Genomic DNA, 21,853 nt, shown 5'->3' on the forward strand with positions numbered 1-21,853 from the left:
GCAAGGAAGGAGACGGAAATACCTGATCAACATCAGCTCCTTGGAGACCCTGCAGCATGCATCGTGTCCTGGACTTCACGGAATAGGCGCTCAAGTGGAACAGTTTCTTCTGAAAATCACCCACTTCTTGTTCTTTGTTTTTTTGTAAAGACAATAATTTGCTTGGATGAACTTATGAGGACATAAAGGAAGGATTTTAAAGTGAGGCATTATTGAAAACAACCCATTGTTGAACGTTGCACAACGTCTCCTGTGGAACTAAGGAAGTTCTTGCAAAGATGAATGCCGTGCTGTGGGGCATTGCGTTGGCCAGCTCATGCTTGCTTCAAACTGCAGCTGATCTTACTGTGCAGCCAGATTTTGACCCCAACAAGGTAAGAGCTGAAAGGTCTCCAAGTGTTTTTAGTTCTAGTGCAGATGGCAGAAGGTAGCAGAGTGTTGACTTGTGGATCATCCCTTGGTCTTTGGCTGAACAAGTAGTTAAACCCAATAAAGCCAATCAGTTTGGTCTGTCATTCATCCAGTTAAGATAACTCGGATCTAAACAGGCTCAGAGACAAATTAAGAACAGGTTCTTAGAAATCGATTTTCAGGAGGCACAATTAGAACCAAACCATGATTGCTCACATTTTTTAAAAGTTCTGCTTGAACTGAGTCGGTGTCCTCATCAGTCAGGACAGTTGCAGTAGGGGAATGTGTTTAATTGAAATAGGATTTTCTAATGACATCAGGGTCCATTTTAGAACTCCGTTACTTATTTTTGCTGCCTAGAAGGACAGTTGGTTTTTATGTTTTATGAAGATAAATTTGCAATCAGTGAATGGCTGACAGGAAATAAATGTTAAGAACATTGTTCCTAATGCAAAGCAGGTTGCTGGTTTTATGCTATGTATGTGTATGTTTAATTTTTTTAAGAAAATGTGTATTGTGAATATCAACAAACAGAACAGAAAATACTAGGGATGTGCTCCGCTTCTCCTTCGCCTCGATCCGGAGCTCCGCAAAAATGGTAAGGGGGGTTTACTTGGCCCTGCCGCTGTCGCTGCCACCCATGCGGCAACGGCGGCAGAGCCAGGTAAGGGGGAGGGGGATCTTGCCTGTATCCATCCGCAGTCCTGCGGCTGCTTCAACTGAGCCCGAGGACTCAAACAGGAAGACTAGGCCATGGCCTGGTCTTCCTGGTTGAGTCCTCGGGCTCAGTTGAAGCAGCCGCGGGTCCGCAGACGGACGCAGGTAAGGGAGAGGGGGGAGGGGTTTTTTACCTGGCCCTGCCGCCGCTGCCGCCCGTGCGGTGAAGGCGGCAGAGCCAGGTAAGGGGGCAAGGAGGAGGGGGGTCTTACCTGTGTCTGTCGTGGCTTCACTAGAGCCTGCGGCTCAACCAGGAAGTGTAGGCTGGGGCCTACAGTTCCTGGTTGAGCCGCGAGCTCTAGTGAAGCTGGGATGGGCCGGGACGGACACAGGTAAGGGGAAGGAGGGAGGGGAGCCTTACCTGGCATTACTTCCCGCCACTGCGGAGCTCTGATTCGGAGCTGAAGCTCTGCAGCAGATCAGAGCGTCCCCTAGGTGGATCGAGGCGGGGCCGGACCGGGCCCAATCCGCAATTTGCGGATTGGGCGCAAAGAGGATCGGGGGGTCCATGCACATCCCTAGAAAATACATTGTGAGAACAGAACCCCCAATACATTGTATATATAGAATTATAATCATTTCCATCATATGTACCATTCCCCCAACCTAAAAGGAGAGAGTTATGCAAAAGTTTCAAGAAAAGCAGACCCGATATCATAGAATCATAGTATAGCAGAGTTGTAAGGGGCCTACAAGGCCATCGAGTCCAACCCCCTGCTCAATGCAGGAATCCACCCTAAAGCATCCCCGACAGATGCTTGTCCAGCTGCCTCTTGAAAGCCTCTAGTGTGGGAGAGCCCACAACCTCCCTAGGTAACTGATTCCATTGTCGCACTGCTGTAACAGTCAGGAAGTTTTTCCTGATGTCCAGCTGGAATCTGCCTTCCTTTAACTTGAGCCCGTTATTCTGTGTCCTGCACTCTGGGAGGATCGAGAAAAGATCCTGGCCCTCCTCTGTGGGACAACCTTTTAAGTATTTGAAGAGTGCTCTCATGTCTCCCCTCAAGCTTCTCTTCTCCAGGCTAAACATGCCCAGTTCTTTCAGTCTCTCTTCATAGGGCTTTGTTTCCAGGCCCCTGATCATCCTGGTTGCCCTCCTCTGAACACGCTCCAGCTTGTCTACGTCTTTCTTGAATTGTGGAACCCAGAACTGGATGCAATACTCTAGATGAGGCCTAACCAGGGCCGAATAGAGAGGAACCAGTACCTCACGCGATTTGGAAGCTATACTTCTATTAATATCTGCTTTTGGAAGCAGCCCAAAATAGCATTTGCCTTTCTTGCAGCCATATCGCACTGTTGGCTCCTATTTAGCTTTTGATCTATAACAATTCCAAGATCCTTCTCGTTCGTAGTATTGCTGAGCCAAGTATCCCCCATCTTGTAACTGTGCCTTTGGTTTCTATTTCCTAAATGTAGAACTTGGCATTTATCCCTATTAAATTTCATTCTGTTGTTTTCAGCCCAGCACTTGATAAATATCCAAATATTTATCCACTTGCAAGTTGCATCTATATTACACTTGTTCAGAAGTTGATAATGTTATTAGGCCCTCAATTCATTGCATTATGGAAGGTGTGGATTTGTCTTTCCAATGTGATAATATAAGTCTTTTGGCTGTCATAAGGGCTCTGAAGATCCATCTGCGCTGAACATGTGTTAACTTCCAAGAAGCCAATAGGTAATTTAGGAGGAGATGCAGATTGTTCCTTATCATAGATTGTTTCAGTGCAAAGTTCATCCTTATTATAACCTCCTCCCAAATGTGGGCAACTACTGGGCATTGCCAAAACATATGAGTTATGTTATGCAACAGTTATGCAAGTTAGACAAACCCTTATTGAAAAGGCATTGTGGAGTCCAATAGACGCCAAATAAAACTTTTTGCTGAATACGACGTAACCTGCGATCCATAGAAGCTTCAGATACAGATGCTAGAGCAACCGTCCATTGGTTAGGCAAGATAGGGCACTCCAATTCTCTATTCCAATCTAGTCTTAAACTATGGGTATCATATTTACTTGCTGCTATTAAATACTTATATATGTGGGTTGTGGATCTATGGGCTCAAGTTAAAGGAAGCCAGATTCCAGCTGGACATCAGGAAAAACTTCCTGACTGTTAGAGCAGTATGACAATGGAACCAGTTCCCTAGTGAGGTGGTGGGCTCTCCCATACTAGAGGCCTTCAAGAGGCAGCTGGACCACCATCTGTCAGGGATGCTTTAGGGTGGATTCCTGCATTGAGCAGGGGGTTGGACTCGATGGCCTTTTAGGCCCCTTCCAACTCTGCTATTCTATGATTCTATGTCAGTTCAATTGTTGAAAGTGTTTCTAACAATGCTGGAAGCTCTGAAGCTGTAGAAGCAGCTGGGCAAAACCTAGATTCCAGCAAGTGCTGCAATTGCAAACATTGCCATTGAGCCATAGCAGGTAAATTATATTTAGCACACAAGTCTGAGCCTATTAATTAGAATCCAAAGTAAAAATCATCTTATCTGTCCATGTCCTCCACAGAAATGTTTTCTTTCCAATTTTTAAATCTGGGTTTCCCCATATAGTCAATTTAGCATGAGAGAATGGATCTGAGGGCATGTCTACACCAGGCGTGGGGTGGGGGACGATTTCACAATATCCTGATTGCAAGATCCTCCCCCTCAGTCCACATGCAGTGTGCGACATCCCGGGAGGAAGGAGGACGTTGCGCCTGCCTTTTTTTTTTTTTTTAAGAAAGGGCACTAGCACTCCAGTGCAAAGGTAAGGTTTTTGTTTTGTTTTTTAAATGCCCCAACCCTTCTCCCCTCGCCACCCCCAATGGGCATGGAGTGCTTGAAGAGTTGCGTGCCCTGTGCCTGGTTCCTGGCTCCTCACATTTACTTGCGAGGAGCTGGGACAAAACTGGGATGGCCGCCCACACGTCCTGTGGTCTTGGGACGATCCCCAGACCATGGGAAAAACTGGGGTAAAAGCTGTTGCAGTTATCTCAGAGAATGGAGGGATCATCACTCCCTGCCCCCCGGGATTTCCTGTGCATCATGTGGAAATACAGGGATGATCCTGGGGCAATCCCCGGGATAAGCCTTCGTCCAGACAGGCCCAAACTGTAATTGACATGATATTATAGGCTATGTCTCTAGCAGTCAGAATTGTAGGAGTGGGGGGGCCACTTATTCTGATAGAACGAGAACTGAGTGCTGTCCATTTGGGAAGAGGTTCTAACCATACGGCTTTCAGAACTGACCAAGGGGGCAGTTCTGAGGGAGCAGAAGATGACCAGAACTTAGTACTAAAGAAGATGGCCTTGTAGGCCCCTTCCAACTCTGCTGTTCTATGATTCTATGATTCTACAAGCCAATAGGTAAGCCCGATGGTACAAAGCTAGGTCTGGAAAACCAAACCCACCTTCTTTAATTGGAAGTTGCATCCGTTTCAGAGCTATTCAAGGTGGGGAAGAACACCAGAAAATGAAACAAAGCATTAAATGGTTGAAAGTATTTGCCAGGTATAAGTAAAGGAATTCCATGCATAACATTTTATTTATTTATTTATTACATTTATTTACCGCCCCATAGCCAAAACTCTCTGGGCGGTTTACAAAAGTAAAAAACAGTAAACATTAAAAGTACACAAAATTTAAAACCATCAAAAACATAAAAAGAACAGTATTTCTTTCTTTCTTTCTTTCTTTATTACATTTCTATACCACCCAATAGCTGGAGCTCTCTGGGCGGTTCACAAAAACAACAGTATCCATTTTTTTAGAAAAGGATTCAAAGTATAAGATTTTAGGGAATAAAATTCATCTTAAGTTTGTTGATTTTACCCCACAAGCTCAACTTTCATAGAATCATAGAATAGCAGAGTTGGAAGGGGCCTAAAAGGCCATCGAGTCCAACCCCCTGCTCAATGCGGAATCCACCCTAAAGCATCCCTGACAGATGGTTGTCCAGCTGCCTCTTGAATGCCTCTAGTGTGGGAGAGACCACAACCTCCCTAGGTAACTGATTCCATTGTCATACTGCTCTAACAGTCAGGAAGTTTTTCCTGATGTCCAGCTGGAATCTGGCTTCCTTTAACTTGAGCCCGTTATTCGGTGTCCTGCACTCTGGGAGGATCGAGAAGAGATCCTGGCCTTCCTCTGTATGACAACCTTTTAAGTATTTGAAGAGTGCTATCATGTCTTAACGGTGCCCATCTATCTATACCTGGTGTTTAATTTTTAATTACTTAATCTTTTTAATATTTATCATTCTATTTAATTTTCCAACATGTGGAAAGGTCTATCAGTTAAATAAAGAGTTTTAGATGGTTAACTTGATAATGAACAAGATGTAGTGATGCACCCTTTCAAACCAGTGTCTGGCAGAGTGATGAAGCTAGATTTGGCTGGGTATTGGCTGAGCTCCCAAGTGTGGACAACACCCATGGCCAAGACAGAGGCTCCATTCTCATGTGATCCAAGAAGCTCTAGGGCTCTATGACAGAAGCACACATGCCAAGTGGTCTTCAGTCAGCCATGGGTGGATCTCTCCTCTCCTGACCTCTAATTACTCGTGTGGATAATATGGCCTGTGAGTGGGAACACCTGAAACATCGAGCCATTGTTTAATCAAATTGCCTTCATGCTCATTTCTCTTCCTAGGTTGTTGGTGTATGGAACTCAGTTGGAGTCATAATGGATCAAGGCAAACGGCCGAAAAATGGTTTTCAGCTTCGCATGAATGTTGTGAACAGTGGTGACATGGCTTTGACTGTACAGTCAATTAAGTAAGTACCTTTGATGAGTTCTGACTTGTGCTTTATCCATGACACTTGTCAGTTCAACTGTTGAAAGTGTTGAAAGCAAAAATCATCCTCCACAGAAATGTTTTCTTTCCAATTTTTAAGTCTGGGTTTCCCCATATAGTCAATTTAGCATGAGAGAATGGATCTGAGGGCATGTCTACACCAGGAGTGGGGTGGGGGACGATTTCGTGATATGCTGATTGCAAGATCCTCCCCCTCAGTACACATGTGGGGCGTGACATCCTGGGAGGAAGGAGGACGTCACAGCCGCCATTGAACACATACTTGTATCAGTGTGTGCGTCTTTGAGTGAGAGCGAGAGCATGTACCAGTAACGCTCCACAACCCAGTGCTCTTGTTCAGCATGTTCACTTAAACAGAAAATTAAACATATTATAAACAGAGGTGAAATTGGTTTCTCCCACACCACTGCTCATTACACCAAGAACTGTCCTTGACGTTTACAAAGGTTTGGCGATTATTGGTGCTTGGCATCCAACCCTTCCTCTGGAACTGCCGACAGTTGGCACTGATGTGCAGGAGATGACAATGTGTTCTGCTGTGACATCCAGGACTTGTCTGCTTGGACAGGGGCTCTCAACAGCAGCACCCAGATTGTGGGATCCCTTCCTAGAGCCCCAACGTTACAAGCCTTCTATTGGCCTTGTGCCAGAAGAGGTTTAGAGCATCTGGCTCATTACAGTTGCTTTTGGAAAAACTCCTGTCTTGTGTTTAGGATAGTTTCCTGCTTCCGAGGGGAATGAAGTCCAAGGGCTGCCTTGGACCTGACCCTCTGGTGGCTGGTGGCTGGAGTGAAGTTGAGGAGGTTGCTTCCCGCTATGGACACGTTTTGATTTTTCCTCTCTTTCCAGATACAACTGCCGGAAGGTGGTGGACTATTTTGTGAAGACTAACCAGCCTGGAATATACATCAGAAGTAATTGTGAACAAGTCAAAACAACTCCCTTCCCCTCCACACTTTCAGACTTATTTATCATTTTATTTATTGCATTTTATACTGCCCAATGGCCAAGGCTCTCTGCGCAATGGATGAAAGAGATGATTGCAAACCCCCACTTGATTGAAAATGAACAGGGACGACCCCTCCATTTGCCTGGGATAATCCTTAGGTCTAGCTAAGGCCATAGTGTCAGCACTTCTAGTTTTCCTTAAATAACATTTTTGTGGTTCTATTTCCAATCTAGGAGGGACCACCACCACTGTTTCTATCCTGGATACAGATTACAAGGATTACGTCATTATACATGCTAAAACACCAGAGCAAAATTTGCTGCGTCTATACGGTATGTCTCCTGGACAGAAACCATGTAAGATTGGAAATAATTCCCCAAGTTTGGAATGAGCTATATGTAAGGTTGGAAGAATGAAAAATTGTGGGGGAACAATATGAACACATCTCTGCATCCTGAATTGCACATTCCTAGCATTGGACCTGAGGACGACTCATTCCGGGGAGGTAGCAAATGCAGGAAGAAATGAAATTAAAGGGCAGCTTCTGCCTACTATGCAAGGGGCTGCCAAGACCCAGAAATAGGTGTCACTTCTTATAGATAAAACCAGTTGCCTCCACACAGGACAAGGGGTATGCAGCTCCAGATGGACTGAAAATGTGTTCACATTGCATTTGAATGGAGATTCCTCACTTCCAAAATGTGCATCAAAACTCAGGTACCCTTAGAAATTCACATGGAGAAACGGATTTCTCCATATAATCATAGAATAGTAGAGTTGGGAGGGGCCTATAAGGCCACATTTCAACAATGTTTACAGGACTGTGCATATTAGGTGAAAATACACACGAAAATGTGTATTCTAGGGAAAATAGCACTTAAATGCATTAAAACAGATTGCTAACAAAAATGTGGATTTTAAGCAAAGTTCTGGCATTGGGAGAAAGGTCCAAGAATGAGACACTGGGAGAAATTGGAATGGGCAGATTTGTCCATCTGTAGTAGCTGCCACATAGCCAGAACCAAAATGTGTTTACCTGGAAGTAAATGCTGCCATGCGCATGTATGATTGCTCCCTGAATTTGAAGCTCGTTTGCCAAACTCAGGGAGCAAGGTAAGAGCAGGAGCAGCATTGAAATAGTTCTGCAAATGGAAACACATGGCAAGCGATAGAGAAAGGGGATGGATCCGTCTTCCCCAGCCTTGCCCTGATTTTGCATTGTGCTCCTAAGACTTTGCGCTTCTAGCCTACTCCCTTCCCTGCAAGTCAGACGTTCTGCGATAAGAAAACAGAAGGATGGAGCTTTGGGAGAGATGGGAGGGTTTCAGGATGAGGACTGAGTTGTGGGAAATGCCACTGAGTGAGGCCCGGCATAAAAAGGAGGCTCTGCACATGTCTGTCTGTGCAGGCAGTACCACATGCTGGTCCTCAATGTTACAGCATTCCTTTCAGTGGACCTCTGGAGGAGGGGGGACATCTTGTGCCTCCCCAGACGTTTTGGCCTACAAGCCCTAGCTAGCATAGCCGAGGGCAAGGGAAGGTGGGATGTGCTGGTCACAACCTTTGGAGGGCCACGAGTCGCCCACCCCTGCTCCAAAGAGAAAGGCTGTGGGGGACACAGACAAATGCAGGCCCTCCAGTCTGAAATGTGTTTCTTTCATTCCCCTTCCTCTCTCCTTGCCATGACCTGCAACATGACAACCTGGTTGGGCCTGAAGTCAGGAGAACAGCAGCATCAGAAACCGAGAAGGAAAAATTCCGGAATCTTGCCACATCCCTGGGATTCCCTGCTAAAAACATGGAAATCCTACCGGAAGTCGGTAAAAGCATTTGCCTCTTATCGATAATTCTGTTCTAACTGAGTTTTGTTACTCTTTCTCCTTTTTTGGAAATCCTGGGGACTCCCAAAATTATATTTCTGTGTTTGAGGTGGCACACGGATCTAGACACCGAAAGCCAGCTGAGGGGATGCTTTGCCACCATCCATGTCCACCATTCATGTCAGTATTCTCTACAGACAATAAAGGCTGCTGAAATGGCCAGGGCTGGGTCGGGCAGAGGGGCTAGGGATGTGCGACATTGGGAATTCCCTTTGTTTAACCCCAATAGATTTCTGCAGTGTTTATGTTCCAGGAAGCAGTGGCAGACAGTAGTGGATTTTTGGTTTTCTAATTCCCAAACTATTTTGCACCTCCCCGCTTCTCCGTGTCCTTCCATTTCTGCAAATAGGGTTTTTTTAAATGGTCCAAAGGAGTCATATTCCGTACTTGTCAAAAACTTGTCAATGTCCTCCATACACCGATATTATAGCCTGCTTTGGCTGCGAAGGACTCGGATGACGTTGACGATGTCCTGCTGTGATTGCGGTTCTTCTTCCCCTCATAGCGAAATATTTTTGTGCGGGGAAAGTCCAGTTCTTCTGGTCATGCGAAAGCACATCGCTCAAACTTTAACATGTATTTTCAACCATTGTTTCATTGCACTGTTTTGTGGGTGTGGTTTCAAAGGGGGGTATTGCTGATGAAAGAGAGGGGTGTGCCAATTGAAAACCTTTCCTTCTCCTTCTCCTGCTTCTGAAATCCCCCATTCTCTCCTTGCGAGGGAAACAGGACTGGCTAATCCCGTTCTTAATTTTTTAAAATTAATTTATTCTATGATACACAAACCACAACCATTCTTACTCTATAACCCTCCCCATTCCCTCCCCATGCTTGGTCATTTACATCAAATCCAAGCACTCAACATACATAGTAGAATTGTCTCATTAGTTGTGATGAGTCCGACAAAATATTTCAAGGAAATTGTTGGTTATCTGGGTTTTTATGAGTCCCAGGGCTCTTCCACACGTCGTACCGAAAGCGCTTCCATCCGCCCCCAGTGCACCCCGAAAACGATCGTGTAGCTTGCCTGTAAAAGAGACGAGAAAGAGGCGTCCTTGTCGGCGCCGGCGCCGCCACCCACCTCCCTCCTCGCCCGCCAGGACGGAGAGCTCGGCAGAAGAAGGCAGGCCAAGCTCTCCATCCCGGCGGGCGAGGAGGGAGGTGGGTGGCAGCGGCGGCAAGGACGCCTCTTCCTTGTCTCTTTTACAGGCAAGCTATACGATCGTTTTCGGGGTGCACTGGGGGCGGATGGAAGCGCTTTCAGTACGACGTGTGGAAGAGCCCCTATAGATTTCTATAGGCTTTTGCCATAGTTATTCTGTTTGGTTCCTTTTCCATATAGTCTATATACTTTTGCCAGTCCTTCCTGAAGGTGTCTCTTTTCTTTTCTATATGTGTTCTTAATTTCTGTGTCAACTTTTCATTTATTGCTATGTCCCAGATTTTCTTTTTCCACATCGATATTGTCAGCATCCGAGCTGTCTTCCAGTTTCCTGCTATTATTTGCCTTGCGGCTGTTAACATAAACCCTATTAGTATTTTTTTCTTGTAGCTCTCTATTTTCTTTAACATACATATTCAACAAGGCTAGTTCTGGTGTCTCACAAACCTCTTGTTCAGTAATTATTCTTATTTCCTGAAAAACCTTGACCCAGTTTAACAAGCAAAAAGCAGCAGCAGCAACCCTCGCCCACATATATACAGGACTGTGAGGGAGGAAAGGAAGGTGTGTGTGTGTGTGGGTGTGTGTGGGTTAACAGAGCCTTTAGTTCAAAGCATGTGGAAAATGCACTCCTCTATCTCCCCACCTTTTTCTTTTATTTTTTTTAACAATTGGGGGGACCAGCTTTTATTGGGAGCCCCACATGGGCTCTGTACAGCACCATGTACATTGATGGTGCTATATAAATAAATAATAATAATAATAATAATAATGGGGAAAGGATGGCTTAATCCTCTCATTAACTGCGATTTCCATCTCAGTTTCTCTGTCACTGGAGGTCCTGGCACTGTGTTTGAAGTCTCCTCCTTCGTACACTGGGAGTTGAGATGGCCACTCCCTACCTCCCTTCGCTCCCCCATCCCAGCCACCCACCCCATTTTTCCCCTTTTTAAAGTTGCAAAAATTAAGACTGCAATCCGAGGGGCTCTAATTTGGAAATTTATTTATTCATTTATTTATTTATTACACTTATATACCACTCCCATAGCCAGGGCTCTCTGGGCGGTTTACAGAAATACATTCTGTTGAACTCAATGGGATTTATTTACTGAGTAAGCATGCAAAAGATTTGACTGCACTCTTATGTAACATTCTACTTTGGTGTTCAAGAGAAGCAAATCCCAGTGCAAGACCCTGTTGTCCGAGGGGGAGTTGTCCCCACTTTAAACAACCAATAAATGGTAGGAGGAGGTACAAAGAAGATCTGGGAGGTGGGGATAACAACATGTGAGTGTGAACCTCAACAGATCTCTGCAATGCGCTACAGCAGAGGTGTTAGGTTACAAGCTTTCATATGCTATACAGTATAAGCACTATATAACCGAAACGGGATAATTCGAGGGTAAACCAGAACAAAAGTGTACGTGGGATGAATCTCTGGCAAAGGTAGATGCAAGAGGAGAATATGCCTCTGTTAGGCTACATAGCAGACAGGTGTGCACTTGCACAAAATCACCAGGATCTTTTTAAAAACAAAATCATGGTGCAATTTGCCCATAATCTCTGGCCCCTAATCCAATATGTGCAAACTGCCAATATTAAAAAAAAAGGAAATCTGCACATTGAATTTACTTGCTACAAATCAAGTAGACACCAGTAGGAGAAACAGAAAAAAATCTGCTAGAAACACAGATCAAGTTTTTACCCTCCAATGGAATTCTCATTCATGCTTAATCAGAGACGAGGCCTTCAGTTTATGGTATTAAAGTCTCCTGGTTTCCTGGAAGCTATTTTTCAAGCCACTTTCCTCAAGGGAACTGAACTGGAGAACACTCCTTCTGGTTCTAAAACTGGGTAAAGCCAGATCGATGTGGATGCAGATAGACACTGATCTCCTATGTTTGAGGAGAAGGGATCCATTTTTAAAAAAAAGGGGGGGCAGCATCATGAGGTTCTGCTTCCTGGGCCCAATCCTGCATGTTGCTATGATAACATTACCTCTTTCCTTTCGCAGGTCAATGTCAACTGTGAGTAGAAGGAGAGGTACAACCCCAGAATTTGGAAGTCCATATTTCTTGGAGGAAAATAATGGAGGGATAATTTCACAATATACAACATAGATTCTGAAAACAAAGAGCAAGGGTTTACCATTCCATTGGGAAAGAGGAGCGAACCAGCTAAACCAGGCACTCTCTTGTAAAAAAGGAAGTTCCATCAACTGTATGATGTCTACCATCAGAATAAATATTACCATTAAGACCAACTACAAGCCCCTGTAGTGATGAGTTGTCTTTATAATGCCAATAACTGTAAAATATTAAATGAAACCACAAAGTGAAATTCTCACTTGTGCTCAGCACAACACACTATGTATGTAGCCAGATAAGACTGAGGACAGTTATCCTCTAGAAAAGCTGGTAAAACACTTGTCCTGCTGTTGGTGTGCTCTTGCCATTGGAAAACAAGTGTTGATTGAACCAAGCACTCATAGCAACTCTGATGATACCCAACACTTGTTCTCCTTTCCAATTAAATCTGAGGAAACTGTTCAAATTCTAAATCAGTGTCTGGTGTTGGAATCACAATGCCAGCCTGTTGTGATTCCAACCCAACCCACTGAGAGGTGAGACAACAATGAGATCTGCTGTGTAATACCCAAAGCTTTATTCAGGAAATAAACATCTCTTTACACCTGAAGGGAGTGTGAATGCTAGGATCTATCCTTTAAAACCTCAAGAAGAGATCCTGGCCCTCCTCTGTGTGACAACCTTTTAAGTATTTGAAGAGTGCTATCATGTCTCTCCTCAATCTTCTCTTCTCCAGGCTAAACAGGCCCAGTTCTTTCAGTCTCTCTTCATAGGGCTTTGTTTCCAGACACCTGATCATCCTGGTTGCCCTCCTCTGAACACGCTCCAGCTTGTCTGAGTCCTTCTTGAATTGTGGAGCCCAGAACTGGACACAATACTCTAGATGAGGCCTAACCACAGCCGAATAGAGAGGAACCAGGACCTCACGTGATTTGGAAGCTATACTTCTATTAATGCAGCCCAAAAGAGTATTTGCCTTCCTTGCAGCCATACTGCACTTTTGATTGATTGATTGATTGATTACATTTTTATACCGCCCAATAGCCGAAGCTCTCTGGGTGGTTCACAAAAATTAAAACCATAATAAAACAACCAACAGGTTAAAAACACAAATACAAAATACAGTATAAAAAGCAAGCTCATATTCAGCTTGCGATCTACAACTATTCCAAGATCCTTCTCGTTTGTAGTATTACTGAGCCAAGTATTCCCCATCTTGTAACTGTGCATTTGGTTTCTATTTCCTAAATGTAGAACTTGGCATTTATCCCTATTAAATTTCATCCTGTTGTTTTCAGCCCAGCACTCCAGCCTATCAAGATCACTTTGAAGTTTGTTTCTGTCTTCCATGTTGTCTTCTTGTAATCACTGCATTGTGTTCAAGGTGCTTACAGACTGACTTCTTTATAATCTGCTTCAGAATTTTCCCAGGGATGGATGTCAGACTGACTGGTCTGTAGTTCCCACGTTCCTCCTTTTTGCCCTTTTTGAAGATAGGGACAACGTTAGCCCTCCTCCAGTCGTCCGGCACCTCACCCGTCTTCCATGATTTTGCAAAGATAATAGACAGTGGTTCTGAGTGTTCTTCCGCTAGCTCCTTCATTACTCTAGGATGCAGTTCATCAGGTCCTGGGGATTTGAACTCATTCAAAGAAATTAGGTGTTCCTTGACCATTTGTTTACCAATCTCAAATTGCAATCCTGTCCCCTCAACGTGTGCTTAATTTTTTCCAGGGTGTTCAGAGACCCGTTTTTTGGAGAAGACCGAGGCAAAGTAGGAATTGAGCACTTCAGCCTTTTCTTTGTCATGTGTTATCAATTTGCCATCCTCATTAAGTAGTTGAACCACCATTTCTTTCCTCTGTCTTTTACTATTCATGTATTTGAGGAAAGCCTTTTTATTGCTTTTAGCATCCCTCGCTAATCTCAGCTCATTCATAGAATCATAGAATAGCAGAGTTGGAAGGGGCCTACAAGGCCATCGAGTCCAACCCCCTGCTCAATGCAGGAATCCACCCTAAAGCATCCCTGACAGATGGTTGTCCAGCTGCCTCTTGAATGCCTCTAGTGTGGGAGAGCCCACAACCTCCCTAGGTAGCTGATTCCATTGTCGCACTGCTCTAACAGTCAGGAAGTTTTTCCTGATGTCCAGCCGGAATCTGGCTTCCTTTAACTTGAGCCCGTTATTCCGTGTCCTGCACTCTGGGAGGATCGAGAAGAGATCCTGGCCCTCCTCTGTGTGACAACCTTTTAAGTATTTGAAGACTGCTATCATGTCTCCCCTCAGTCTTCTCTTCTCCAGGCTAAACATGCCCAGTTCTTTCAGTCTCTCTTCATAGGGCTTTGTTTCTAGACCTCTGATCATCCTGGTTGCCCTCTTCTGAACACGCTCCAGCTTGTCTGCGTCCTTCTTGAATTGTGGAGCCCAGAACTGGACGCAATACTCTAGATGAGGCCTAACCAGGGCCGAATAGAGAGGAACCAGTACCTCACGTGATTTGGAAGCTATACTTCTATTAATGCAGCCCAAAATAGCATTTGCCTTTCTTGCAGCCATATCGCACTGTTGGCTCATATTCAGCTTGTGATCTACAACAATTCCAAGATCTTTCTCGTTTGTAGTATTGCTGAGCCAAGTGTCCCCCATCTTGTAACTGTGCATTTGGTTTCTATTCCCTAAATGTAGAACTTGGCATTTATCCCTATTAAATTTCATTCTGTTGTTTTCAGCCCAGCACTCCAGCCTATCAAGATCACTTTGAAGTTTGTTTCTTCTTCCTCTCTTCCTCCTCCTCTTATTAACCCTCCCCCACCACACACAAAGAAACCCTTCCCCTACACTAGGGAGAACAGGCCTGATCCTGACAGCCTTCTTTAGCTGAAAGCTCTTACTGCCAGGAATTAAACTGTAGGAGAAACATTTCAATTTTTTAACATGCAAGAAGTAACCTTCTGCAAAAACCAGGAAAACACCAAATTATTAGTGGTTGTTGAAAGCAGAATGGGGTGAAGAACAAGGGGGCATCGATTCCTGCATTGAGCATGGGGTTGGACTCAATGGGCTTGTAGGCCCCTTCTAACTCTGCTATTTGTGAACCGCCCAGAGAGCTCTGGCTATTGGGCGGTATAAAAATGTAATAAATAAATAAATAAATAAATAAATAAATTCGATGATTCTATAATTCTATGTTATCTGGGGAACTCCAGCAGGCAGGACTGGGACCACAGGTGGGCTGGATTTGATGTTCATTGTGCCCAGTTTAATATGTTTCCTCAATCAAATGGACCCAGATATATTGAGCAACTCATCAAGCAAGCAGACACATGCTTAACAATTGCTAGTTGTCTGATGCTAATAAGGGATTTATCCTCAATTTAAGCAGCTGCCTAATTTCTTCTGTTTGCTTTACTGTTCTGTCTTGCTGAGGAAATGAGGAGGATTCCCTCCATGTTGGAAAGTTGAGATCTGTTAGTCTTAGGACATTACCTGCGTGCATGGTTTGGGGAACATACTAGAATATCAGAAAGGGTATAAAAGATCAAGCTGAGGCCTAACCATTTTGGCCTCACTCCCGGGGAATGTGCACACCAAGCTGTAGAACTTGGGGTTAAAAGGAAAGGTGTCTGATTGCTGTTGATTTGGGGCCCCAGCAAATGCCAGCTCTTTGGGAGTTGCCAGGTTTGTGGGCTGAAGAGATGTGTGAACTTTCTTTACATTGTTATTCTGTACCCATTTCCTATCAATAATCTGCCTTTCCTTTTACAAGTAGTCTAGTTTCATCTTGGCAATCCAAAGAAACTACTTTGACTGGGTCTTGAATAGATCAGGCCTCCAGAATAACACACCTTCAATCTGCATATCAATAGGGATATCACAAGAAGCTGAAAGGGGTGGCGGAGACCCCCCTCCCTGCTCGGCCTCCTGTACCCAAATCAGTGGACGGCACCACTGATCTGCCTGGGTGCAGCTCTCTGGATGAGCCCCTGTGTAGACCACAGGTGCCCAAAGAGCAGTGCTTGGCCTCTAGACCCCTCAGTGAGTGTATTGTAAATGTGAGGAAATAGTGACATGATATAATCTTCCTTTATGCCTGCTACTCCTTTTAGGCCTGGAATTTCAGGCCTGGCCAAGAGTTAAAATGCTGTCAATATTTTAGCTGAATAATCTGTTTCTCAGGGCTGCACCTGTACTCAGGATGATATGGTCTTGGACTGAAGGGAGGACCCATCAATGTCTCAGCTTGGCTGCTGCCCAGCGGCTTCCAGTGGTTGGCATGTGGGAGGGTCTCTCTCCATACCAGCTTGGCTCCCAGCCATTCACTTTTAGCAAAGAGTAAATCAACATCAAGATTGGGGTGTAAGATTGTCACACCACAGGTGTGATTAATTAGGGTGCTGCCCTGAACTGCACATAGTCCCATGAAGACTTGTGTATGAGAATCTGACCAGCAGCTCTTTTGCTTCAAGCTTCAGCATAGACCAGGACCATGGAAGGTGCTGTGCAACTGAACTGGCCATTTTGAGTCACTCCTCTGTCTTTCTGGGGAGCTCCCAACAGATAGATTTGGAGAAGTAAGTTCTTGCGAAAGCTTTGCCTATTCCCTTTGTGTTTTATTAGGGTTGTTGTAACCTTTAGCCTGCTAGATAATAAAAGTATTTAGGCCTCTTTCAACCACTTGTGTTGCTATTGCTACTTAATCCAAACTACAAAGCCTATCAGGAAACACAGCGGGCCACCAATTTGTCGAAAATTAGGGGCTTGTGTAAATGGCCACTTTGCTAACCCCATTTATGAAAAAAGAGCTCCATTTTTTCACAAAATGGGAGCTCAGTGAGTTATTGGGCAGCCACAAACCACTTGCTGGGTGTTCAAGGACTGCATGGCACCTCAGCCAGGTAGGAGACCAATAAAACGGCAACGTCAAAGAGGACAAATACTTCTAAAGGATCACTAAAAATAGTCATTGCAGGCCACCAAAGAAATTCAAGACTTGGGACATACTGTTGTCTGCATAAATCCAACCCTGGACCAGAACTTTGAGGATGTGCCTCTCAGCAGAATTTGAGCACAATCTGATAGCCAATGGTGGTGAAGCACATCATGAACCACCACCCACAGGTATGCAAGGAAGGACGGGATGGAAGGATGTCTGATCAAACATATCTCCTTAGAGTTCCTGCAGAATGTGCAATGTTCTTGAGTTCTCAGAATATCCCTCAAGTGAAACAGTTTCTTCCGAAAATAACCCACTAATCATTAATTTCTGGTCAAGGGGTAGATTTGCTTGGATAATGGTTGGGTACCTACATGGATATAAAGTGAGGCATCATTGAAGCTAATCCCTCTTAATCATTGCAAAATGTCCCTTCACAAGAACACTCAAGCACAGATTAAAGCCATGCTGTGGAGCATTGCATGGGCCAGTTTATGTTGCTTCAAATTGTTGGTGCTGATGTTTTCATTTGCCAGACTTCGATGCTAGTTGTCTTTGGTATTGGCCCCCATTACAGTGGTATTTTTGTGGGGCCAATAGCAACAGGAAAAGTGGGGGCCTGTTTAACTTCTCCCTAATGCATGCAGGTGAAGGCATGTAGGCTACAGAAAGGAAATACATTGGTGTTACAATGCAGGGCCCTCCTCAGAGCTTGAATGTTGGGGCACAAGTGCCTTGACTAGGGCTGTGGACCCACCCCCGATCCACCTCGGAGGCAGATCCGGAGCCCGCAAAACAGCCCTGATCTGCCTTGGGGCTGCCTCGGGGGTTCCCGACCAGCCTCAGGACTGAAGCCGAGGCGAAATTCAGGCCCTCCAAGGTGACTCAGAGTTTTCTGGGTGCCGGCTGCACAGCCGGCACCCAGAAAAGTCTCCCCACTTACCTGGTGCCTCCAACGTCTGCTGCCATGGATGGCAGAAGCACCAGGTAAGCCCCCCTTCCCCCTTCCCCACTTACTTGTGTCTGCCATCTGCAAGCCGCTGGCAGCAGCGATGAACAGGGGTAAATGGGGAAGGGAGGCTTACCTGGGTCTGCTGCTGCTGGCTTGCGTCCAGCGGCGGTGGCAGATGCAGTGGAGAAGGGGGTGAGAGGATTTGCTTGCATCTGCCACTGCCACCGGCGGATGGAAGTAAATGGGGAAGGGAGGCTTTCCTGATGCCTCCGTCACCGCTGCCATCTGGCTTCCAGTGCTGCTACCGGAAATGAAAGGGAATAGGCCGTGCGATATCTTAAAATCACATGGCCTGCTCCCTTTCATTTCTGGTGGTGGCACCAGAAGGTGCCAGATGAAAGATGGCGGTGGCATCAGAGGCGGCAGGTAAGGAAACTGGTGGGGGGGGGGGCTGGGGGGCTCAGGGGGGCTCCAAAGTGCCGAGGTGGCCCGAAGCTTTGAAGCCAATTGGCTTCGGCTTCGGGCTGCCTCAGCCTTCACCCGAACCGCCTTGGATCCAGTTTGGAGGGGTCCAAACCATCCCGATCTGCTTTGGATTTGAGGTTCAGATCTGAGGCAGTGCACAGCCCTAGCCTTGACGTATAGGCCAAGAATAAGATGATGTGGAGGTTTCTCCGTGTGGGAGGATGGCTCAGAAGCAGTCCAGAGGTATTTGACATTTCCATTCAATTGAAACTCTTTCCTTGGTGACTCTGATAGAATCATAGAATAGCAGAGTTGGAAGGGGCCTACAAGGCCATCAAGTCCAACCCCCTGCTCAATGCAGGAATCCACCCTAAAGTATCCCTGACAGATGGTTGTCCAGCTGCCTCTTGAAGGCCTCTAGTGTGGGAGAGGCCACAACCTCACCAGGCAACTGATTCCATTGTTGTACTGCTCTAACAGCCAGGAAGTTTTTGATACTCCCACGGAATGGCGTTACCATTTCACACCGCAAAATACCGGGAATTTTGAATATACCTTTAAATCAGTGGGAACAACTGCCATCTTACTTTGAACTAAAACAACAACAACAACAACAACAGATAATAAAAATAATAATAAGGTTGAATCCAGGCTGTATCAACTGCTCTGATGGAAGTGGACTTCCACATGTCACCTTCCCATACAAGCTCTGAAAATGCTGCACAGGAAACATATTCTAAGAAGAAAGCAGAATTAAATGGGCTTTCAGATCCATTTTGCTGAGGCCGTATTAGGCAATATGTGGGGAAAGAGCAGGATGAGGAAGTACATGGCATTAGGGAAGGGACTTCTAACCATAAAATTATTAATGCCGCAGAAATTTGGTTAATTCAATTTAAGGAACTAGCCGGATTGCTGATCTTAAATAGCTCTGTTGAGGGTGATAAATTTGGAGAATTCACCTCTGACCTGCAAATGGGCAGTAGCGTGACAGATTCTGTAATGTGCTCTGCTGTAATTCAGTGTACTGTCAAGAACATTCAGGATGGGCCAAATAATTTTAGTGATTATTAGCGCTTGATTACGTTCAACTCCTTTTTTTTGTCCAGCCTGAACATCAGTGTAGGCCCTTCCATTGAGGCACTGGCATGCACAAAGGGTGTGCCAAGTATGCCCATGCACACCCTAATGTTTGGGGCTGCCTCTGCTTTCCTGGACAATCCCCCCCCCCGCTCAAATCTGGGCTTTTAAGGAGGACAGGAAGCTCAGTGAATTCTATTGCTTTCTGCACTCTGCCCATGCCCAGAAGGCCAATACTTTTATTTTCAGATGAGGGCTGGTGCCGCTGCCACCAGTCTCCTCACTCACTCAACCAGCCACTCTTTCCTTTGCTGTCCCCTTGCTCTTGCCTGCCTGGCAGCTTAAATTGGAGACACCTACAATGGGCTCTGGAGCTGAATAAAAATACTAAGGGCGTAATGCATCAGAGTTTAATGATGATGATGATGATGATAATATATTTATTTATTTGTTACCTGGCTCTCCCTCTGGATCGAGGTGGGGTGCAACACAAATGCAAGCACCATAAAATAGAAATTTTACGGCGCTTGCATTTGTGGCACCCCGGCTGTGGAATGAGCTCCCCAGAGAGGTCCACCTGGCACCTACACTGTACTCTTTTCGTTGCCAGCTGAAGACCTTTTTATTCTCTCAGTATTTTAACACTTAGTTTTAACTTAAATTTAAATTTTACTGTTCTAATTCTGTATTTTAATCTTATATCAATTTCTGCTGCATGGTTTTATCCTGGTTGTGCTTTTTGTATTTGCGTTTTTAACCTGTTGGTTGTTTTATTATAGTTTTAATTTTTGTGAATCGCCCAGAGAGCTTCGGCTATTGGGCGGTATAAAAATGTAATCAATCAATCAATCAATCAATAGTGCAGTATGGCTGCAAGGAAGGCAAATGGGTTGCATTAATAGAAGTATAGCTTCCAAATCACGTGAGGTACTGGTTCCTCTTTATTCGGCCCTGGTTAGGCCTCATCTAGAGTATTGCGTCCAGTTCTGGGCTCCACAATTCAAGAAGGACTCAGACAAGCTGGAGCGTGTTCAGAGGAGGGCAACCAGGATGATCAGGGGTCTGGAAACAAAGCCCTATGAAGAGAGACTGAAAGAACTGGGCCTGTTTAGCCTGGAGAAGAGAAGATTGAGGGGAGACATGATAGCACTCTTCAAATACTTAAAAGGTTGTCACACAGAGGAGGCCCAGGATCTCTTCTCGATCCTCCCAGAGTGCAGGACACGGAATAACGGGCTCAAGTTAAAGGAAGCCAGATTCCGGCTGGACATCAGGAAAAACTTCCTGACTGTTAGAGCAGTGCGACGGTGGAATCAGTTACCTAGGGAGGTTGTGGGCTCTCCCACACCAGAGGCATTCAAGAGGCAGCTGGACAACCATCTGTCAGGGATGCTTTAGGGTGGATTCCTGCATTGAGCAGGGGGTTGGACTCGATGGCCTTGTAGGCCCCTTCCAACTCTGCTATTCTATGATTCTATGATTCTATGATTCTATGATTGTACCTTCACCAACAAAACTTGAACCTCGGGGATGAGTCTCCATCTGTGCCCACCTCCACCTGGCCTTGTCCAAAGCTGGAAGCGGAGGGAGTGTCCCTGAGGACAGGTTACCTGAGGACAGTGGCTTGAAAAGAAGCTTCCAGGAAACCTGGAGCCTTCAAAGCAGAAGACCTGGGCAGGATCTACATTACTGCTTTATACTGGTATTGATGTGCCCTGACAATTGTTGGGGCCCATGAAACACCTACACCAAGCAGGATATAACACCATGAAAGCAGCATGAAAGTGGTATATGGCATGTGTTGTGGGCAACAAATCTGTCAAGAGACTCATTTAAAATGGCCAGAAGCTTTGCCCCTAGCCTACTTAAGGTCTGCATAGCCCCTAGAGCCAAATTGGGAGTTAGCCCATTCAATTAGTGTATGGGAAACCCTATCCTAAGAATCCAATGGTGGTGCAAGGGAGCGAAATGCATGTAAGGGGGGAAACATGAGTCAAAGGTTATTTGCAGTCCCTGTCTGCTGTGTTGTTTTTCTCTCCACAGATATTTCCACGAGCAGCTTGCTTTGCCAATGGATACGTCTATCCATAAGTTCCGGCTAAAGATGATCCTGTCATGAAAAGACGAGCCTCTACAACCCAAGTAGAGAGAGCAGTAACTTGTAATCTTGTTGGTTGGTTCGCCAACTACGGCCTCTCCTGGACAGGGATAGCTTGACCACAGTGGTACAGGCATTGGTAACCTCAAGATTGGATTACTGCAACGTGCTCTCTGTGGGGCTGCCCTTGAAGCTGCTCCGGAAGCTGGAGCTAGTGCAGAATGCTGCAGCTCAGCTGCTGTCTGGAGCTGCCCCTTTCCAGCATGTAACTCCTCTGCTGAGGGAACTGCACTGGCTGCCTATTCGCTACC

The 21,853-nt window shown here is 45.4% G+C and overlaps 1 protein-coding gene across 1 annotated transcript; it reads left to right on the forward strand.

Moving 5' to 3' along the window:
• Positions 1–278: 278 nt before the first annotated feature.
• On the forward strand, positions 279–21,563 carry LOC134411240 (epididymal secretory protein 4-like). Its single transcript, XM_063144956.1, has 6 exons — positions 279–374; positions 5,770–5,894; positions 6,785–6,849; positions 7,118–7,216; positions 13,748–13,787; positions 21,488–21,563. Exons 1-6 carry the CDS (start codon positions 279–281, stop codon positions 21,561–21,563), a joined length of 501 nt encoding a protein of 166 aa, XP_063001026.1.
• Positions 21,564–21,853: the final 290 nt, after the last annotated feature.

This window comes from Elgaria multicarinata, chromosome 19, assembly GCF_023053635.1.
Source record: "Elgaria multicarinata webbii isolate HBS135686 ecotype San Diego chromosome 19, rElgMul1.1.pri, whole genome shotgun sequence".
In the NCBI taxonomy this organism is placed as follows: domain Eukaryota; kingdom Metazoa; phylum Chordata; class Lepidosauria; order Squamata; family Anguidae; genus Elgaria; species Elgaria multicarinata.

Bases quoted from the DNA above. Each gene is read 5' to 3' on its own strand.
- LOC134411240 (XM_063144956.1), top strand. From the start codon at position 279: ATGAATGCCGTGCTGTGGGGCATTGCGTTGGCCAGCTCATGCTTGCTT. The intron at 7,217-13,747 runs GTATGTCTCCTG...AATTTTTTCCAG, and splicing joins AAATTTGCTGCGTCTATACG to GGTGTTCAGAGACCCGTTTT. The intron at 13,788-21,487 runs GTAGGAATTGAG...TTCTCTCCACAG, and splicing joins TTGGAGAAGACCGAGGCAAA to ATATTTCCACGAGCAGCTTG.